The following is a 17,468-nucleotide window of genomic DNA, read 5'->3' on the forward strand; positions in this document are numbered from 1 at the left end:
TAGTAAAGTACAGATACCCCCAAAAACTACTTAAGTAGTACTTACAAGTATTTTAACTTAAGTACTTTACACTACTGTACATACATTATTAAGTCACAATTTAAAAAACCTTTGATTAAGTCCTGAGCCAAGTCAAAGTTTTTTTACGCCTTCTCTCTGGAAAGGTTCTCCAGGGATGCAAAAGTATCTGGCGCGCGATGGCCTGCTATTTGGGGTTCTTCCTGGGTCCTTCATTTCCATGGCAACATTGTGTAAACATAACAACTCGGTCGTGAGCCTGAAGCGTTGGCCTGAAGTGAAGAAAATAGCTAGCTAACCTAATTGAAGAGGGATTAAATGTTAATGTATTTTGGTAACTAGCTTGCTCGCTTGTTTGCTGCATCTAAACATAACAGATGTCGACACAGAAAGATATTAGATTACCACCTTTATCATCGTTTGAACGGCAAGTGGCCTTGTCCAATTTAGTAGTAGGCTGACGTTAACTGTTAACTTAGCTAGCTCACTCATATAACGTTACTCTTTGTTAGTAACGTTACTAAGCGAATCATAAAATAATAATTTCTAGTTAGCTGCTTGTTTCCATCTCACTTTCAGACTGTCGTCTGAGTGTCAACATAACGCTGAAAAAAGAACTGGGCGACAAGTGGCAATTGGCGGTCCTGGCTCATGTAGAGCATCAACCAGAGTAAGATAAGCAGTTAGCTAACTGCCTGGATCATTTGGGACTTTGTGCATATCACTAAGTACACCATTCGTTCCCCGAGCAAGCTTTTAAAAAAACATTTTTTTACATTTTTAAAAACGTTTTATCTCACTCCGTCAGGTTGGCTGTACTTCAGGCTACCTGTCAACCTGGCCTGCCCATGTCACCTCTCAAGTTGTTCAGCAGGGGAGGAGACATACTACAGGTGGAGAGATCAAGAACCATGGGTATTTAGCAAATTATATATACTGTCATATGATATAGGGTTAAAGTTGTGGAAGGATTTACTGAGATGGTAATATGCTACAGATGCGGTGATGATTTTGGTGGCCCTGTGGGGAAGCCACGATTCCTGGAGCAGCTTGAAAGCTACCTAAAGAAGGAGCTGCAGGCTCTTGACTTACAACAACCAAAAGTCCAAGAGCGCAAACTACAGGTCCCATCCATCTGCCATATAATATACAGGTTATCCATGTAATGTAGGCTTTGTTACAGTGTATTTACCTTACTACATATAAGGAGTATAGTGAATAGATTAATTTTCACTTAGTTGTCAAGTGACAAAATCTGCCCTCTGTTATACGCAGGCATACCGGGAGGTCTTTGGCTGTTTCATTGAGGACTTCAAAACGTACAAGCCGCTTCTGTGTGCCATAAAAAATGAATATGAAATCACATTAGGTGTGTGGCATTGTAGCATGGAATGTTTGATTGTGGCATATAGGCCTATATTGTTATGGTGAATGTGAGTTTGGACAGAAAAACCAGGATGAATGGAAGTATCAGAGGGACTTAAAGATGTCATGCTTATAGGATGTTGGATTTTATTGTCTATAGATATTCATTTCTGCAGCATACTTACGGGACCAGATCCGGGAGCTGGAGCCTCTCCGTGCTCGTCTGGTTGTGGTGTCAGAGCAGTGTGAAAAGAGGATCCTGGGCCTGCGAGAGGAGGAGAGGGTAGAGATTAGAGCTCTGAAGCAAGAGCGCCAACACCGTCAAAAGGTTATTGAAAACATGAGAGAGACACAGAGTTCCCTGCAGACCCAGGTACAGTGCTTACCCACTAGGTTCAGTCTGAATCACACCAGTGCTGCTCTGAAAACACAGAATTCAAGTTATATCAACCATGCCTAGGCTGCCTGAACTCTCCTTCATCGCTCTTTCGCTTGTTCTTCTCAGGTGTGTTGTCTGCAGGCAGACCTGGCCGCTCAGTATCTGATGTACAGAGAAGAATGTGATGCTCGCAAGCTGCTCATCGCCAACATCAGCAGCATGAGCTATGGACCAGATGAGGAACCCGAGGAAGAGCAGGAAGGTAGTGAAAAAATGTGTAACAATAAAATAATTATTAGTCAACTGTCTTGATGTAAGCGAAGTGTGGGGTGTTGTCACCTCTGAAAACCTGTTCCTTTCCATCAGAAGTGGAAATCGAGGACCCAGTGAAGGAGAAATTGGCTCTGAAGGTGTGTCGAGAGGACCTGACTAAAGCCCAGGTGGAGCTAAATCGCTTGCATGCGGAGTATGGAGACGTAGTTCCCCGCCGTGACTGGGAGACGTTGGACCATACCCACAAAGAGAACTTGCTTAAGGTACATTTAACATTTAACATTTAAGTCATTTAGCAGACGCTCTTATCCAGAGCGACTTACAAATTGGTGCATTCACCTTATGACATCCAGTGGAACAGCCACTTTACAATAGTGCATCTAAATATTTTAAGGGGGGGGGTGAGAAGGATTACTTTATCCTATCCTAGGTATTCCTTAAAGAGGTGGGGTTTCAGGTGTCTCCGGAAGGTGGTGATTGACTCCGCTGTCCTGGCGTCGTGAGGGAGTTTGTTCCACCATTGGGGAGCCAGAGCAGCGAACAGTTTTGACTGGACTGAGCGGGAACTGTACTTCCTCAGTGGTAGGGAGGCGAGCAGGCCAGAGGTGGATGAACGCAGTGCCCTTATTTGGGTGTAGGGCCTGATCAGAGCCTGGAGGTACTGAGGTGCCGTTCCCCTCACAGCTCCGTAGGCAAGCACCATGGTCTTGTAGCGGATGCGAGCTTCAACTGGAAGCCAGTGGAGAGAGCGGAGGAGCGGGGTGACGTGAGAGAACTTGGGAAGGTTGAACACTAGACGGGCTGCGGCGTTCTGGATGAGTTGTAGGGGTTTAATGGCACAGGCAGGGAGCCCAGCCAACAGCGAGTTGCAGTATTCCAGACGGGAGATGACAAGTGCCTGGATTAGGACCTGCGCCGCTTCCTGTGTGAGGCAGGGTCGTACTCTGCGGATGTTGTAGAGCATGAACCTACAGGAACGGGCCACCGCCTTGATGTTAGTTGAGAACGACAGGGTGTTGTCCAGGATCACGCCAAGGTTCTTAGCGCTCTGGGAGGAGGACAAAATGGAGTTGTCAACCGTGATGGCGAGATCATGGAACGGGCAGTCCTTCCCCGGGAGGAAGAACAGCTCCGTCTTGCCGAAGTTCAGCTTGAGGTGGTGATCCGTCATCCACACTGATATGTCTGCCAGACATGCAGAGATGCGATTCGCCACCTGGTCATCAGAAGGGGGAAAGGAGAAGATTAATTGTGTGTCGTCTGCATAGCAATGATAGGAGAGACCATGTGAGGTTATGACAGAGCCAAGTGACTTGGTGTATAGCGAGAATAGGAGAGGGCCTAGAACAGAGCCCTGGGGGACACCAGTTCAGTGAAATGTTTGATTCAACAACAGCAGTCTCACTTAATCAGACCTGAATGAGTGTTGAATCTCTTTGCATCTATTCCAGCTGGAGACCCTGCAGAAAGACTTTGATCAGATGAAGGCTGAATATGACACACTGCTTGAGGTGCACAAGCAAGTCACAACACAGAGGGACAGCCTCCAGGGAGAACTGGAGGGCTTCAAAGAGGCCTCTACCCCCAGGCCAGAATGGGAGCAGTGTGCAGGTATCACATAGAAAAACTGCTCTAGGTTCTGTTTTTTCCCCCTTCCCATTTGTGGTATGGTATTGTTGGTAGTAATGCTTGAAGTGTTAGGCGTTTTGCTTTGTGACTGAATCAATATAAACATTTTAGATCAGAACATTTACACAGCACTGTGTGATTACAGACGTACTGGGAGGTAGTGGGCGTTGGGCAGATCTCTCCCAGGGCCTGTCCAGCCAGCGGCGTTTGGAGATCCTGCTGGCAGAACTGGGAGGAAAGAACTCAGAGTTTTTCACTGGACTGGTAAACCTCCCCCCCTGCCGAACTTTCAAACTGCCTGAACATCAACACATTTCCAAAAAGAATGTCATGGTCAAAACGTCTTCACCCTGTGTCCACTCAGGGTACTTCTGATGATGTGCCCATATACCTGCGCTATGAGGGGCAGTTAAAGAACCATAGGCTAAAGAAGAATGCGGTTGTGAGAATCCTCAAGGAGGTTTGGAAGGAGAAGGTCATGGAGGATGGAAGGGTAAACTGATACCTCTCTTTCAAATAATGAGTTATTTCACACACTGTTTGACTGATATGTCTTCTAATTGTATTTCTCTTAAGAGAAATGAAAGCAGCAATCTTCCCGAGTTTCTGCGGCAACATCTGGAGAGACAATATGGGGAAAAGGCTGGAGAGTGGGCTTATAGCTTAGTAGAGGGCATTCGTCAACACCAAAAGGATGACTTTGTCAGCCTCTTCAATGACATTCTCACAGGAAAGGTATGTGATCTTGCAAATGTGTTATACAGCGCTCTTCTTATGAGTGTGAGAAAGGATGGTGCGCATGATTTGATGGTTATAAATGTATTATTAACAGGTGGATGAGAGTGTGTACCATGGTCAGACACATCTACTGTCTAACCTGCTGAAAGTGTTGATCCACAGTGACAGTACAGAGAGTGGGCTGATCAGTGTTCAGGATTTCAGGTAATGCAGATAATCAAATTACAGTACAGATTAAAGTCAAACATTACGATTATGACAGTGAGTGGGCTATATAAAATGACCTCTGTTTTGCAGAGATAACTTGCAAATGGCCTTCCCTCTGAAAAGAGCGCAAGACATCGATGAGCTCGTGACAACAGCTCAGGCCGAGCTAGACAACAACGGTGGGAGCCTCCCATACCAAAGACTGTATACAGAGGTAACTTTTTGGGTCTCGGTCCAAAATTTCACACCTCAGTCCACATAATTTCACAATCCTGTTTTAATAGAGGAATACCAGCCATAGTCAATAGGCAGACCATGGTCTGGAAATTTGAGGGACTGGACCTTCTCAAAAAGTATTCAAGTACCATTGATGTATACAATAGCAATAGCATCCTGTTTCCATTGATTATCCTTGATGTTTCTACAACTTGATTGTAGTCCACCTGTGGTAAATTCAATTGATTGGACATGATTTGGAAAGGCACACACCTGTTGACAGTGCATGTCAGAGCAAAAACCAAACCTTGGTCAAGGAGGTGACCAAGAACCCGATGGTCACTCTGACAGAGCTCCAGAGTTCCTCTGTGGAGATGGTAGAACCTTTCAGAATGACAACCATCTCTGCAGCGCTACACCAATCAGGCATTTATGGTAGAGTGGCTAGACGGAAGCCACTCCTCAGTAAAAGGACAGCCCGCTTGGAGTTTGCCAAAAGGCACCTAAAGGACTCTCAGACCATGAGAAACAAGATAATCTGGTCTGATGAAACCAAGACTGAACTCTTTGGCCTGAATGTCAAGTGTCACGTCTGGAGGAAACCTAGCACCATCCCTACGGTGAAGCATGGTGGTGACAGCATCATGCTGTGGGGATCTTTTTCAGTGGCAGGGACTGGAAGACTGGTCAGGATCGAGGGAAAGATGAACGGAGCAAAGTACAGAGAGATCATTGATCAAATCAAAATCACATTTTATTGGTCACATACACATGGTTATCAGATGTTATTGTGAGTGTAGTGAAATGCTTGTGCTTCTAGTTCTGACAGTGCAACAATAGAAAGAAATCCAACAACTACCTAATACACACAATCTAAGTAAAGGAATAAGAATATATACATATAAATAAATGGATAAGCAATGACCGAGCGGCATAGGCAAGATTATTATGATAAAATATAGTATATACATATGAGATGAGTAATGCAAGATATGTAAACATTATTAAAGTGACGAGTGATCCATTTATTAAATGGCCAATGATTTCAAGTCTGTATGTAGGCAGCAGCTGTGTTAGTGATGGCTGTTTAACAGTCTGATGGCCTTGAGATAGAATCTGTTTTTCAGTCTCTCGCTGGTCTCTGGATGGTAGCGGGGTGAACAGGCAGTGGGGCCTCCCAAGTGGCGCAGTGGTCTAAGGCACCGCTACGCAGTGCTGCCACTAGAGATCCTGGTTCGAGTCCAGGCTCTGTCGCAGCCAGCCGCAACCGGGAGACCCATGGGGCTGCGCACAATTGGCCCAGCGTCGTCCGGGTTAGGGGAGGGTTTGGCCGGCATGGATGTTCTTGTCCCATGGATGTTCTTGTCCCATCGTGCACTAGCGACTCCTGTGGCGGCCCAGAAGCGTGCACAGTGTTTCTGTGCACGTTAAGCTGGCCAATGCCTGTCAAGAAGCAGTGCGGCTTGGCTGGGTTGTGTTTTGGAGGATCTCGACCTTTGCCTCTCCTGAGTCCGTACGGGAGTTGCAGTGATGAGACCAATTGAATACACAAAATTGGTACGTTACAGCTTTATTCTAAAATTGATAAAAATAGATTTTTTCACTCAATACCTCAAAGCGAAAACAGGTTTAGAAATGTTTGCAAATGTATTGCTGGCAGTGGCCTTGCTGTGATGAAGGGTGCTGGAGGACAGGTAGTTTGCACCGGGTGATGTGTTGTGCAGACCGCACCATACTCTGGAGAGCCCTGCGGTTATGGGCAGTGCAGTTGCCGTTGCCAGGTGGTGATGCAGCCCGACAGGATCCTCTCAATTGTGCATCTGTAAAACTTTGTGAGAGTTTTAGTTGACATGCAAAATTTCTGTAGACTCTGCCACATACGTCTCGTGTCTGAGCCGTTGAATTGCGACTCCACTTTGTCACTATACTGACATTTCACTTGTTTGGTTGCCTTGCGGAGGGAATAACTACACTGTTTATATTCAGCCATATTCCCTGTCATCTTTCCATGGTTAAATGGTTCTCACTTTCAGTTTTGCACGAATGCCGCCATCTATCCACGGTTTCTGGTTATGGTAGGTTTTAATAGTCACAGTGGGTACAACATCTCCTATGCACTTCCTTATAAACTCACTCACTGAATCAGCGTATAAATCGATATTATTCTCTGAGGCTACTCGGAACATGTCCCAGTCCGCGTGATCAAAACACTCGTGAAGCGTGGATTCCAATTGGTCAGACCAGCGTTGAATAGTCCTCGTCACGGGTACATCCTGTTTGAGGAACAAAATTAATTTGTGGTCAGATTTTCCGAAGGGAGGGCGGGGGCCCAGAGTTTTGCCAGCACGAGTACTACAATCAATATGTTGACAGAATTTAGGTAGCCTTGTTCTCAAATTTGCTTTGTTAAAATCCCCAGCTACAATAAATGCAGGTTATATGGTTTATATGGTTTACAGCCTCATTCTAAAATGGATTACAGCAAGGCTGTACATCTGCTCCAGAGCATTCAGAACCTCAGACTGGGGCAAAGGTTCACCTAACAGGACAACTACCCTAAGCACACAGCTAAGACAACGCTTTGGGCCAGAGCCTGGACTTGAACCCGATCTAACATCTCTATGTAGCCGATGTGAAATGGCTAGCTAGTTAGCGCTAGTGGCGTTTCAATCGGTGACGTCACTTGCTCTGAGACCTTGAAGTAGTGGTTCCCCTTGCTCTGCAAGGGCCGCGGCTTTTGTGGGGCGATGGGTGATGCTTCGAGGGTGACTGTTGATGTGTGCAGAGCGTCCCTGGTTCGCACCCAGGTCGGGGCGAGGGGACGGACGTAAAGTCTATACTGTTACATCTACAGAGACCTCAAAATAGCTGTGCAGTGACACTCCCCAAATACAGGTGTGCCAAGCTTGTAGCATCATACCCAAGAAGACTCGAGGCTGTAATCGCTGCCTGAGAGGTATCAACAAAGTAGAGTAATGAGTCTGAATACTTTATAAAATGTGAAAATTATATTTAATCAATTTTATAATAAGGCGGTAACATAACAAAATGTTTAACAAACTTTCCTAATGCACTGCTACCATTAATGTCTACTGTGGCAAAGACATGGTGTGATGTTCTATGCAGGATGCAGATGGGAAACACAAAGACTTCCTGAATCTGGTGAAGAAGCAGGCCTCCACAGAGAGGCATATGTATATCAGCCAACTGAGGACTCAGCTGGGAGGCAAAGGGTAAGCAAAGTGTATACCCCATGTAGGGCGGCAGGTAGGCTAGCGGGTAAAGGCTAGGTGAAAAATCTGCATTAGTCGCTGCTAAATGATGTAAATCTATACAGATCTCAATTTGCACAAGTAATATACTTGTTTAATTGTTGTTTGAAAAGTGTAAACCGTTTTGAAAGGATCACCAGGGGCATTGTGTTTTTTATTCACAGAGAGGTGACTGTGGCTGATCTAAGGGCTGCCTTTAAGAACATTGACCCCTCTCTGGACGCTACCACACTAGACTGGGTCCTAACTATGGCATTCCAGATACACCAGGGGGAGCTAGAGCAGCACACAACACAAATGGACACAGAGCTGGCCCTGCAGCACCTCCTGGCAATAGATGTGACCAGGGCTGGGCCTGCACCACAACAGGACTGAATCGCTCTAAGCACTTTTAGAAAGTGGTAGCCGTCAGGCATCTAACTGTTTCTTTGCTATCCTTGTTGCCTACAAACTCATGATATATTTCCAAAGGATCCAGGTTGAACATTAAACAAACACTTAAACGGACTGTTGTTACTGAAATTATCTGTAAGTCAAATGTGTTTCACACAGTAATTTATTATCAGTGTCAGAAATTGAATATTTACGTAAAAACATTAGCATCTCAAAGTTGAGCTGTCACATACTTCTCTGGTGTTCTAGTAGCCAGGCTAGCATATTGTTCACCGGAGCAGTGTGTGGCTACTCAATTCAAACGTCTGTTTATAGTAGCATACAGTGCCATTAGAACTGTGCCATCTTGTGGATGCAGGCATGTAAAACCATGGCCATTCTGTCCATCCTTATAATTTCCACAACAAATGTCGTTTACCTTCATTAAAGTGGGCTGATTTAAAATGTACCATATTTGTGTATGTTGAGTTTCGTGTGGGTGGAGAAACCAACCAGCTGTATGGCGTGAAGAACTTCATTTCCCACGTAGCATTAGACAGATGAGCATGCGCCTACACTGGTGTAATCGCCATAACTGGAAGCCGGGGCACGGTTTTGGGTTCGCGGTAAGTTGCTTTTCTAAAAAATGTAATTCTATATTAAATAAACATTTGTCTTCTAGCGAAAAGCGTATCCTATTATGATTCAGAATGGATTAGTTTATATACCTCTTTGACAGGCGGTGGCTCGCCAAAAGTGATAGCTAGGACACGCCTATGTTCTGGCTGGGCCCAGTCGAAAGAAGCTTCAGAATGTTGAGGAACGGTTAGGGTATTTTTAGCAGCCGATCGTGCGATACCACTTGTATATCTAGCATTCACTTTAGATTTTAATTGTCTAGCCCTTTGATTGCATTTTATTAGCTAAGAAATACGGGACATCGAGCTAGTCAGACAACCAACCAACGTTTGATCTTTGATATTAGCCTTGCCTATGCTAGCTAGCTCAGCCAAAGTCAAAGAAAGAGTCCAACATTGCCCATGTCATGGCATGCTCACAGCGTGAGCGGACTGTAAGTAGATAGCATTCAGCTGACGAACACATGAAACGTTAGCTATAGTAGCTAGCTACAGTATCTTGTATAACTTGATTGAGTTAGCTAGTTAGTAGCGATCTTATCTTTGAAATCTCAAACGACACGATTGGAAATAACGTGTTGCAATTATAGTGCAAGGGATTTGTAAACGAGTATTTCCTAGGTTCGTGTGAATAATTGAGGTAGCTAGCTATGCAAGCTTCGTATAAAGTTAATGTGGGTTGGGGAGGCACGTGAGACGCCGTGACTGACAGCGCACTGATCCAAACAAGACTAGTTTAGCTAGCACTGTCAGAATAGGTACCATAATTTGGGTGTAACTGTTGCTAAACTATGGCCCTTGGTGGTATTTGCCCAATTGTTCTAAAGTAGTGTGCGTGGTTTGCTTTCTCTGCCAAAGAAGCATAACCTTGTCCTATCAGCTGTCTCTGTTTTCTGAAAAACCTCCAAAGAAGAATACTCTACAGTGCTCCTTTTTTTAAAACGTTTAGTCAGTGCGTGTATTCCTGGTGCTGTTAATATATTGTTCAACCACTGAATTCAAAAATGTATTTCCTATACAGAATAAAAAAATAAATGCCATGTTTTATGAGCTGAAATAAAATATCCTTGACGTTTTCCATATGCCGAAAAAGCTTACTTATCTAAAATGTGCACAAATTTGTTTACATCCCTGTTAGTGTGCATTTCTCCTTTGTCAAGATAATCCATCCACCTGGCAGGTGTGGCATATCAATAAGATGATTGAACAGCATGATCATTACACAGGTGCACCTTGTACTGGGGACAATAAGAACACTCTAAAATGTGCAGTTTTGCCACACAAGACAATGCCACAGATGTCTCAAATTGAGGGAGCGTGCAATTGGCATGCTGACTAGAATGTCCACTAGAGCTCTTGTCAGAAAATGTCATGTTAATTTCTCTACCATAAGCCACCTCCAACTTAATTTTAGAGCAATTTCGCACAGCCATTGAAGTGGGACGACATTCCACAGGCCACAATCAACCGCCTGAACAACTCTGTGAAGTCGATGTGTAGCGGTGCATGAGGCAAAATGGTGGCAACCAGTATTTACTGACTGGTTCTGATTCACGCCTCTACCTTTAAAAAAAAGTATCTGTGACCAACAGATGCATATCTCTATTCCCAGTCATGTGAAATCCATAGATGACACTATTTACATTGACGACCCCCCCCCCCCCTACTCGCTGTTTATTATCTATGCATAGTCACTTTATAAATTACCTTGACTAACCTGTACCCCCGTACATTGACTCGGTACCGGTACCCCCTGTATATAGCCTCGTTATTTTATTTCAATATCTTGTTACATTTTTTTAATACAATCAAAAAGTATTTAGTAAATATGTTCACAACTCTATTTCTTGAGCTGCATTGTTGGTTAAGGGCTTGTAAATAAGCATTTCATGGTAAAGGTCTTCTGTTGTATTCAGCGCATGTGACATACAATTTTATTTGATATGGAGCAATTGGGTGTGGACTCTTTCTTTTGCCCCTAAGTGCAAACCCAACCAGCTCTACCTGGTCTTTCTTGCCCAGATCTCTTGAGTTTAGTCTATGTCATCCACACCACTAGGATTGTACACTCATAAGATGTCTCTTCCAATTGAACTTGTTTCCAGGTGATTCAGAATGGGGGAAAAGCCGATTTGGGAACAGATAGGATCCAGTTTTGTGCAACATTACTACCAGCTGTTTGACACGGACAGGACCCAGCTTGGAGCAATATATGTGAGTGGATCTGTCTGTACCAATGAATATTAATCATAGTTCTGCTTTCCTGTGTCCTGTTCTCACCCCTGCAGTCTTCACCCCCATGCATTTATTCCACCATCTCCTTCAACAGTCTAACCACCTCTGCATCTGTTATAACTCATTTAGTAATAAATTGGATATTTGTTCATGTTCAGTTTTTTTCAAATAGAAAAGTAGTGCATCATACAATATCTCCAGACCTGTGAGCAAATGCTCCCTGATAATTCCATTCCAAACACTATCCAAGGGAAAGATTGTTGAATCACTTCATGTTCTGTAGTCTTGCCCTATTTCAATGTTACTGTTCAAAACTTTACTTGGTTTATGTGTTTCAGAGACTGATCCTAGACCTAGATCAAATAAGTTTTGACAAGCATTCATCTGAGGAACGTTTTGGGCCAAAGAAGTATCAAGTTAGACTGTGGGACAGGCAAATATGCATGCATACTGACACTTACAAGCTAAAGCATAATATATAAAGCATAATATAAAGCATAATATATTTCAATAAGAGGTACAAAGACAGCATATAGTTACTTATTTTAAGCTGTTCAAATAATTGTAATGTCCATTTATCAATCATGAGAACAAGCAAGTTGTTGATTGTTCCCTTTTCTTTACATTCAGCTAGGTTAGCATTCTTGAGTCAATGTGTTGTTTTTGAGCCCCCTATTGGTAGCACGATTTATATTTTTAGATGGGAGGAGAACTGCACAACCTTTGACTCATTTGCGTTATTATACAAATCTATTACTGAAAGGCTTCTGTTTACTATATTTTGCCCTTGAACAATAATTACATTTTTATCAAAGAATAAGGTAAGAGCAGCAGAGCCCGTTCTTCTATTCTTCTTCCACATGGTACATGACTAAATAGTTGCATATCACTCTCTCATACCCTAACTTGAGTATGCATAGAAAAGTTAGTTGTGAATGAAACAGATTGGGAGTCGGGACATACCTCACATCCTTCCACCCTATACCACCAATGTGCCTTCTCCCACTGACAAACTCAAACCTCTGCTTTTCCTTTTTACAGATCGATGCATCATGCCTTACATGGGAGGGACAGCAATTCCAGGGAAAAGCAGCGATTGTCGAGAAACTTTCTGTGAGTGATATTTTAAAATATACCTGAGCATGACAGAATGGAATGTCTCAATAGTGTGTCAGGAGTGCACTGATTCAACAGGATATATTGGTGGAATGTGCTTGTCTCAGATACATCTCTTGTTTATTATTTCTTTTCAGACTCTCCCCTTCTTAAAAATAGCTCACAGTATAACAGCACAAGACCACCAGCCCACACCTGACAGCTGTATAATGAGTATGGTAGTAGGACAATTAAAAGTAAGTTATTGTCATTCTAATACTGTAAAAATGTACACTACCGTTCTAACGTGTTGGGGGTCACGTACAAATGTCCTTGTTTTTTAAAGTAAAGCACATTTCTTCCAAGAAAATAACATCAAATTGATCAGAAATACAGTGTAGACATTGTTAATGTTGTAACAGACTATTGTAGCTGGAAACGGCAGATTTTTAATGGAATATCTACATAGGCGTACAGAGGCCCATAATCAGCAACCATCACTCCTGTGTTCCAATGGCATGTTGTGTTAGCTAATCCAAGTTGATCATTTTAAAAGGATAATTGATCATTAGAAAACCCTTGCCTAGAAGGTCAGCATCTCGGAGTCGCCTCTTCACTGTTGATGTTGAGACTGGTGTTTTGCGGGTACTATTTAATGAAGCTGCCAGTTGAGGACTTGTGTGGTGTCTGTTTCTCAAACTAGACCCTCTAATGTACTTGTCCTTCTGCTCAGTTGTGCACTGGGGCCTTCCACTCTTTCTATTCTGGTTAGAGCCAGTTTGCGCTTTTCTGTGAAGGGAGTAGTACACAGCGTTGTACAAGAGCTTCAGTTTCTTGGCAATTTCTCGCATGGAATCGCCTTCATTTCTCCGAACAAGAATAGACTGACGAGTTTCAGAAGAAAGGTATTTTTTGGGCCATTTTGAGCCTGTAATTGAACCCACAAATGCTGATGCTCTAGATACTCAACTAGTCTAAAGAAGGCTTCTTTAATCAGCTTTCAGCTGTGCTAACATAATTGCAAAAGGGTTTTCTAATGATCAGTTAGCCTTTTAAAATGATCAACTTGGAATAGCTAACACAATGTGCCACTGGAACACAGGAGTGATGGTTGCTGATAATAGGCCTCTGTACGCATATGTAGATATTCCATAAAATATCAGCCGTTTCCAGCTACAACAATGTCTACACTGTATTTCTGATCAATTTGATGTTATTTTAAATGGACAAAAAAAGTAGCTTTTCTTTCAAAAACAAGGACATTTCTAAGTGACCCCAAACTATTGAACAGTACTGTATATTGCCAGTTTCTTAACTAACAACTGAATAGCTTACAGGTTAGAAATCCCCACCTGCTTTGAAAGTTACTGTATTTGTTTAAATTGTTTTAAATGAAGAGTCAGGATTCTGTCTGTTGGATCAAACTGTATGTTGTACCTAGCTGTGCTTTTTAACATCTGTTTTCAGCTTCACAGTTTCAAGCCCTTTGTTCACCAAGTTGATATAACTAGCTATGCTTTTATTAATCTGCTGACGCAAATAGACTGAATAAGATATGGACCAAGCCTTCCTATGGTAGTAAAAACAAGGGTATGTGTGAGAGGTCGGTAAGTAGTTTGCACATTAGAAGTCAGGGCTATTGTATTTTGTCTGTCTCGCAGGCAGATGATGACCAGGTCCTGGGCTTCCAGTACATGTTTTTGCTGAAAAATTATAGGAATGCCTGGGTTTGCACCAACAAATTCTTCAGGCTTGCCCTGCACAACCTTTGACCTATCTGTGGTTTTATGACTCATCTTCTCCTACTTACTGTCAGTAAGGATCAGTGTTCTGAGTGACCATGGGTCAGTTAGGCTTTTACTAATCTTACGCCAAACTAGAGTTTGGTAATTAGAGACCACAGTGCATTCAGGGTGCTAAAAATGTGATCTAATCACAATTTTTCCCACTCTGCTTAAAGTCATGCTCTGGTACCTTGGTCGACTAGTCTTTTTTTTACCACCCTCTTTGGGCTGGATGTGTCAATGTGTAGTTCATACGAGCAGAATTACTGTCTTTCTGCATTTGGCCACAAAATCCCTAGTTTGAAAGCGTCTTTTCTGGAAACTGCTGCGCCATTTCCCTACATTTCTACGCCCGTTGGCCAGCCCCCTAGCAATTAAAGTTCCAGACGATGAGATTCAGCCCCTTGCCATTTGAGTGACAGCTAGCCGGAATCACAAACAGGAGAACGAGAGCAATCACGTGTGGCACATATGTGATGTTGTACGCAATTGTCAGGACCATTTTTGGCTCACGGGCGCTACTTTCAGAACAATTGGCTAAAAGGTATACGGACAATCCCTTTTAAAAGAGAGGGGAAATGCACTATAAACTGCAACAAACAAAGTGGTTTATTGAATTTGAACCGAGATTATAGTGAAGGCTGGCTTGTTTGACAAATTATTAACTAGTCGAAGCCACAGTAATGGCGTTATATGAAAGCTCTGATCTTCACTGTGGACCTTGAACTTGAAATCTGCTTTTTAGAACATTCATGTTATTTGAAGACGACAAAGTATTTAGCACTAACTGAAGTTTATTTAGTGCTTTATCCGGGTAGCCGGAAAATAGAGCATTGCAGTAGTCTAACCTAGAAGTGACAAAAGCATGGATTAATTTTTCTGCATCATTTTTGGACAGAAAGTTTCTGATTTTTGCAATGTTACGTAGATGGAAAAAAGCTGTCCTCGAAATGGTCTTGATATGTTCTTCAAAAGAGAGATCAGGGTCCAGAGTAGGTCCTTCACAGTTTTATTTGAGACGACTGTACAACCATTAAGATTAATTGTCAGATTCAACAGAAGATCTCTTTGTTTCTTGGGACCTAGAACAAGCATCTCTGTTTTGTCCGAGTTTAATAGTAGAAAGTTTGCAGCCATCCACTTCCTTATGTCTGAAACACATGCTTCTGCGAGGGCAATTTTGGTGCTTCACCATGTTTCATTGAAATGTACAGCTGTGTGTCATCCGCATAGCAGTGAAAGTTTACATTATGTTTTCGAATAACATCCCCAAGAGGTAAAATATATAGTGAAAACAATAGTGGTCCTAAAACAGAACCTTGAGGAACACCGAAATGTACAGTTGATTTGTCAGAGGACAAACCATTCACAGAGACAAACTGATATCTTTCCGACAGATAAGACCTAAACCAGGCCAGAACATGTCCGTGTAGACCAATTTGGGTTTCCAATCTCTCCAAAAGAATGTGGTGATCGATGGTATCAAAAGCAGCACTAAGGTCTAGGAGCACGAGGACAGATGCAGAGCCTCGGTCCGATGCCATCAAAATGTCATTTACCACCTTCACAAGTGCCGTCTCAGTGCTATGATGGGGTCTAAAACCAGACTGAAGCATTTCGTATACATTGTTTGTCTTCAGGAAGGCAGTGAGTTGCTGCGCAACAGCCTTCTCTAAAATCTTTGAGAGGAATGGAAGATTCGATATAGGCCGATAGTTTTTTATATTTTCTGGGTCAAGGTTTGGCTTTTTCAAGAGAGGCTTTATTACTGCCACTTTTAGTGAGTTTGGTACACATCCAGTGGATAGAGAGCCGTTTATTATGTTCAACATAGGAGGGCCAAGCACAGGAAGCAGCTCTTTCAGTAGTTTAGTTGGAATAGGGTCCAGTATACAGCTTTGCACCCAGCTGTGGATTAGATTCACTGTCATAACTGTGACTTTTTACTAAGCTCTCTCTTTGTGTTACAGGCTGATGAGGACCCCATCATGGGATTTCATCAGAGTTTCATCCTGAAGAACATTAATGATGCCTGGGTATGCACCAATGACATGTTCCGGCTCGCGCTGCACAATTTTGGCTAAGGACACCAGAAGTGGGCAGAGTGGATATAAGGGAAGGCTGAGGATGGGGGAAGTCTTGCAGAGACACCTAAATGCCCAACCTCCTCTCTGTATCATCCATACCTGTTTGAGAAATTACACCGGATTCCAGATGTCAATCACAGAGACATGCAGGCACATAGGCTACATGCCTTCAACTGAAATTAGATCTGTTCCTTTGCTGAGAGTTCACAGATCCATCAGAGTCCCTTTCCCTACGCTGACCTGCATGATGCTGGGGAGCTTAAATATCTGAAGATGGCAGACAAGGAAAAAAATGTAACAATTTACCTTCACCATTTTAGTTTTATGTTCAGACTCAATGTCTTATATCCTCATGTTTTCTCATCGTACTCCCGTGTGTTATCAGCTTACCTTATTGTATACAACTAAATCTCTCTTTAAAAGTTTAATTTAACATTCATTGTTATGTCAGGTTGCTCTAGCAATCCAAATAATAATAGAAAATATTATCAATAACATCCTTAGACCAGCAAGCTTCCCATTTCCTCCTCATGCTCTCTGTGACAATGAATACAAAAGCCATGATACACAATAAACCGTTTACTTTTTCTTAATGTGAGCTCATTGTTCCTCTGCCTTTCTTACCCATTTCTCTCCCTCCACTTACCTTGTCACTCTTATTTTAATTGTGTTAGCATTATATTGTAAACAATATAGGTTCTGGTCAGTTCTATAGCACATTGTTGTATATGTTCTGCTATAGCATGTATTTTCTTGAGCAAGATGCAGCCAATATATTGTTATATATATGGACATAGGGTTCCCTCAATTTTTTTCCCCCAAAATAATTTCCTTTGGCCGATACTGCAGAAATAGAACCCCATAATGATTTGAAGCATGCTCTTGGAAATTGGGATCACTTTGTGCCATCAATGTACTGTAGCAGTGACCTGACATTTTTGGAGAGGCTTGTCCTTATTTATTTCCTTTTTTTTTTTTTTTTACTTTTTTTTTTTTTTTACAATGATTACATATATATAATCTCTTTTCCACATGGAACAGAATGTACGGACTGCACATTTGAATTCCATACAATGTTTTGGAAAATAAAGAAACAGTTCTTGCCAGTTGTGTGACAAGGAAATCCCCAAGACTTCCTGCAGGAAAAGTAAAGTGGTGGT

At 42.6% G+C, this 17,468-nt stretch overlaps 2 protein-coding genes across 3 annotated transcripts; both read left to right on the plus strand.

Moving 5' to 3' along the window:
* The first annotated feature begins 255 nt into the window (after positions 1–255).
* Positions 256–8,938, plus strand: tsnaxip1 (translin-associated factor X interacting protein 1). 2 transcript variants are annotated; one of them, XM_046307141.1, is made up of 16 exons: positions 256–445; positions 598–688; positions 827–933; positions 1,016–1,142; positions 1,294–1,387; positions 1,560–1,756; positions 1,889–2,024; positions 2,129–2,298; positions 3,487–3,646; positions 3,810–3,928; positions 4,029–4,157; positions 4,241–4,399; positions 4,497–4,606; positions 4,700–4,823; positions 7,952–8,058; positions 8,262–8,938. In XM_046307141.1, exons 1-16 carry the CDS (start codon positions 396–398, stop codon positions 8,470–8,472), a joined length of 2,091 nt encoding a protein of 696 aa, XP_046163097.1. In that variant the 5' UTR covers positions 256–395; the 3' UTR covers positions 8,473–8,938. The 2 variants fall into 2 exon arrangements, with proteins under 2 accessions (XP_046163097.1, XP_046163105.1); XM_046307149.1 differs by lacking the exons at positions 1,016–1,142; positions 1,294–1,387 and having other exon boundaries at positions 292–352.
* A 21-nt stretch (positions 8,939–8,959) lies between these two features.
* Positions 8,960–16,906, plus strand: nutf2 (nuclear transport factor 2). Its single transcript, XM_046307163.1, has 5 exons — positions 8,960–9,095; positions 11,213–11,321; positions 12,384–12,455; positions 12,596–12,694; positions 16,192–16,906. The coding sequence occupies exons 2-5, from the start codon at positions 11,223–11,225 to the stop codon at positions 16,303–16,305; spliced, it is 384 nt and encodes a 127-aa protein (XP_046163119.1). The 5' UTR covers positions 8,960–9,095; positions 11,213–11,222; the 3' UTR covers positions 16,306–16,906.
* The last annotated feature ends 562 nt before the right edge of the window (positions 16,907–17,468 follow it).

The sequence above is a fragment of the Oncorhynchus gorbuscha genome, linkage group LG02 (assembly GCF_021184085.1).
Source record: "Oncorhynchus gorbuscha isolate QuinsamMale2020 ecotype Even-year linkage group LG02, OgorEven_v1.0, whole genome shotgun sequence".
Taxonomy (NCBI): domain Eukaryota; kingdom Metazoa; phylum Chordata; class Actinopteri; order Salmoniformes; family Salmonidae; genus Oncorhynchus; species Oncorhynchus gorbuscha.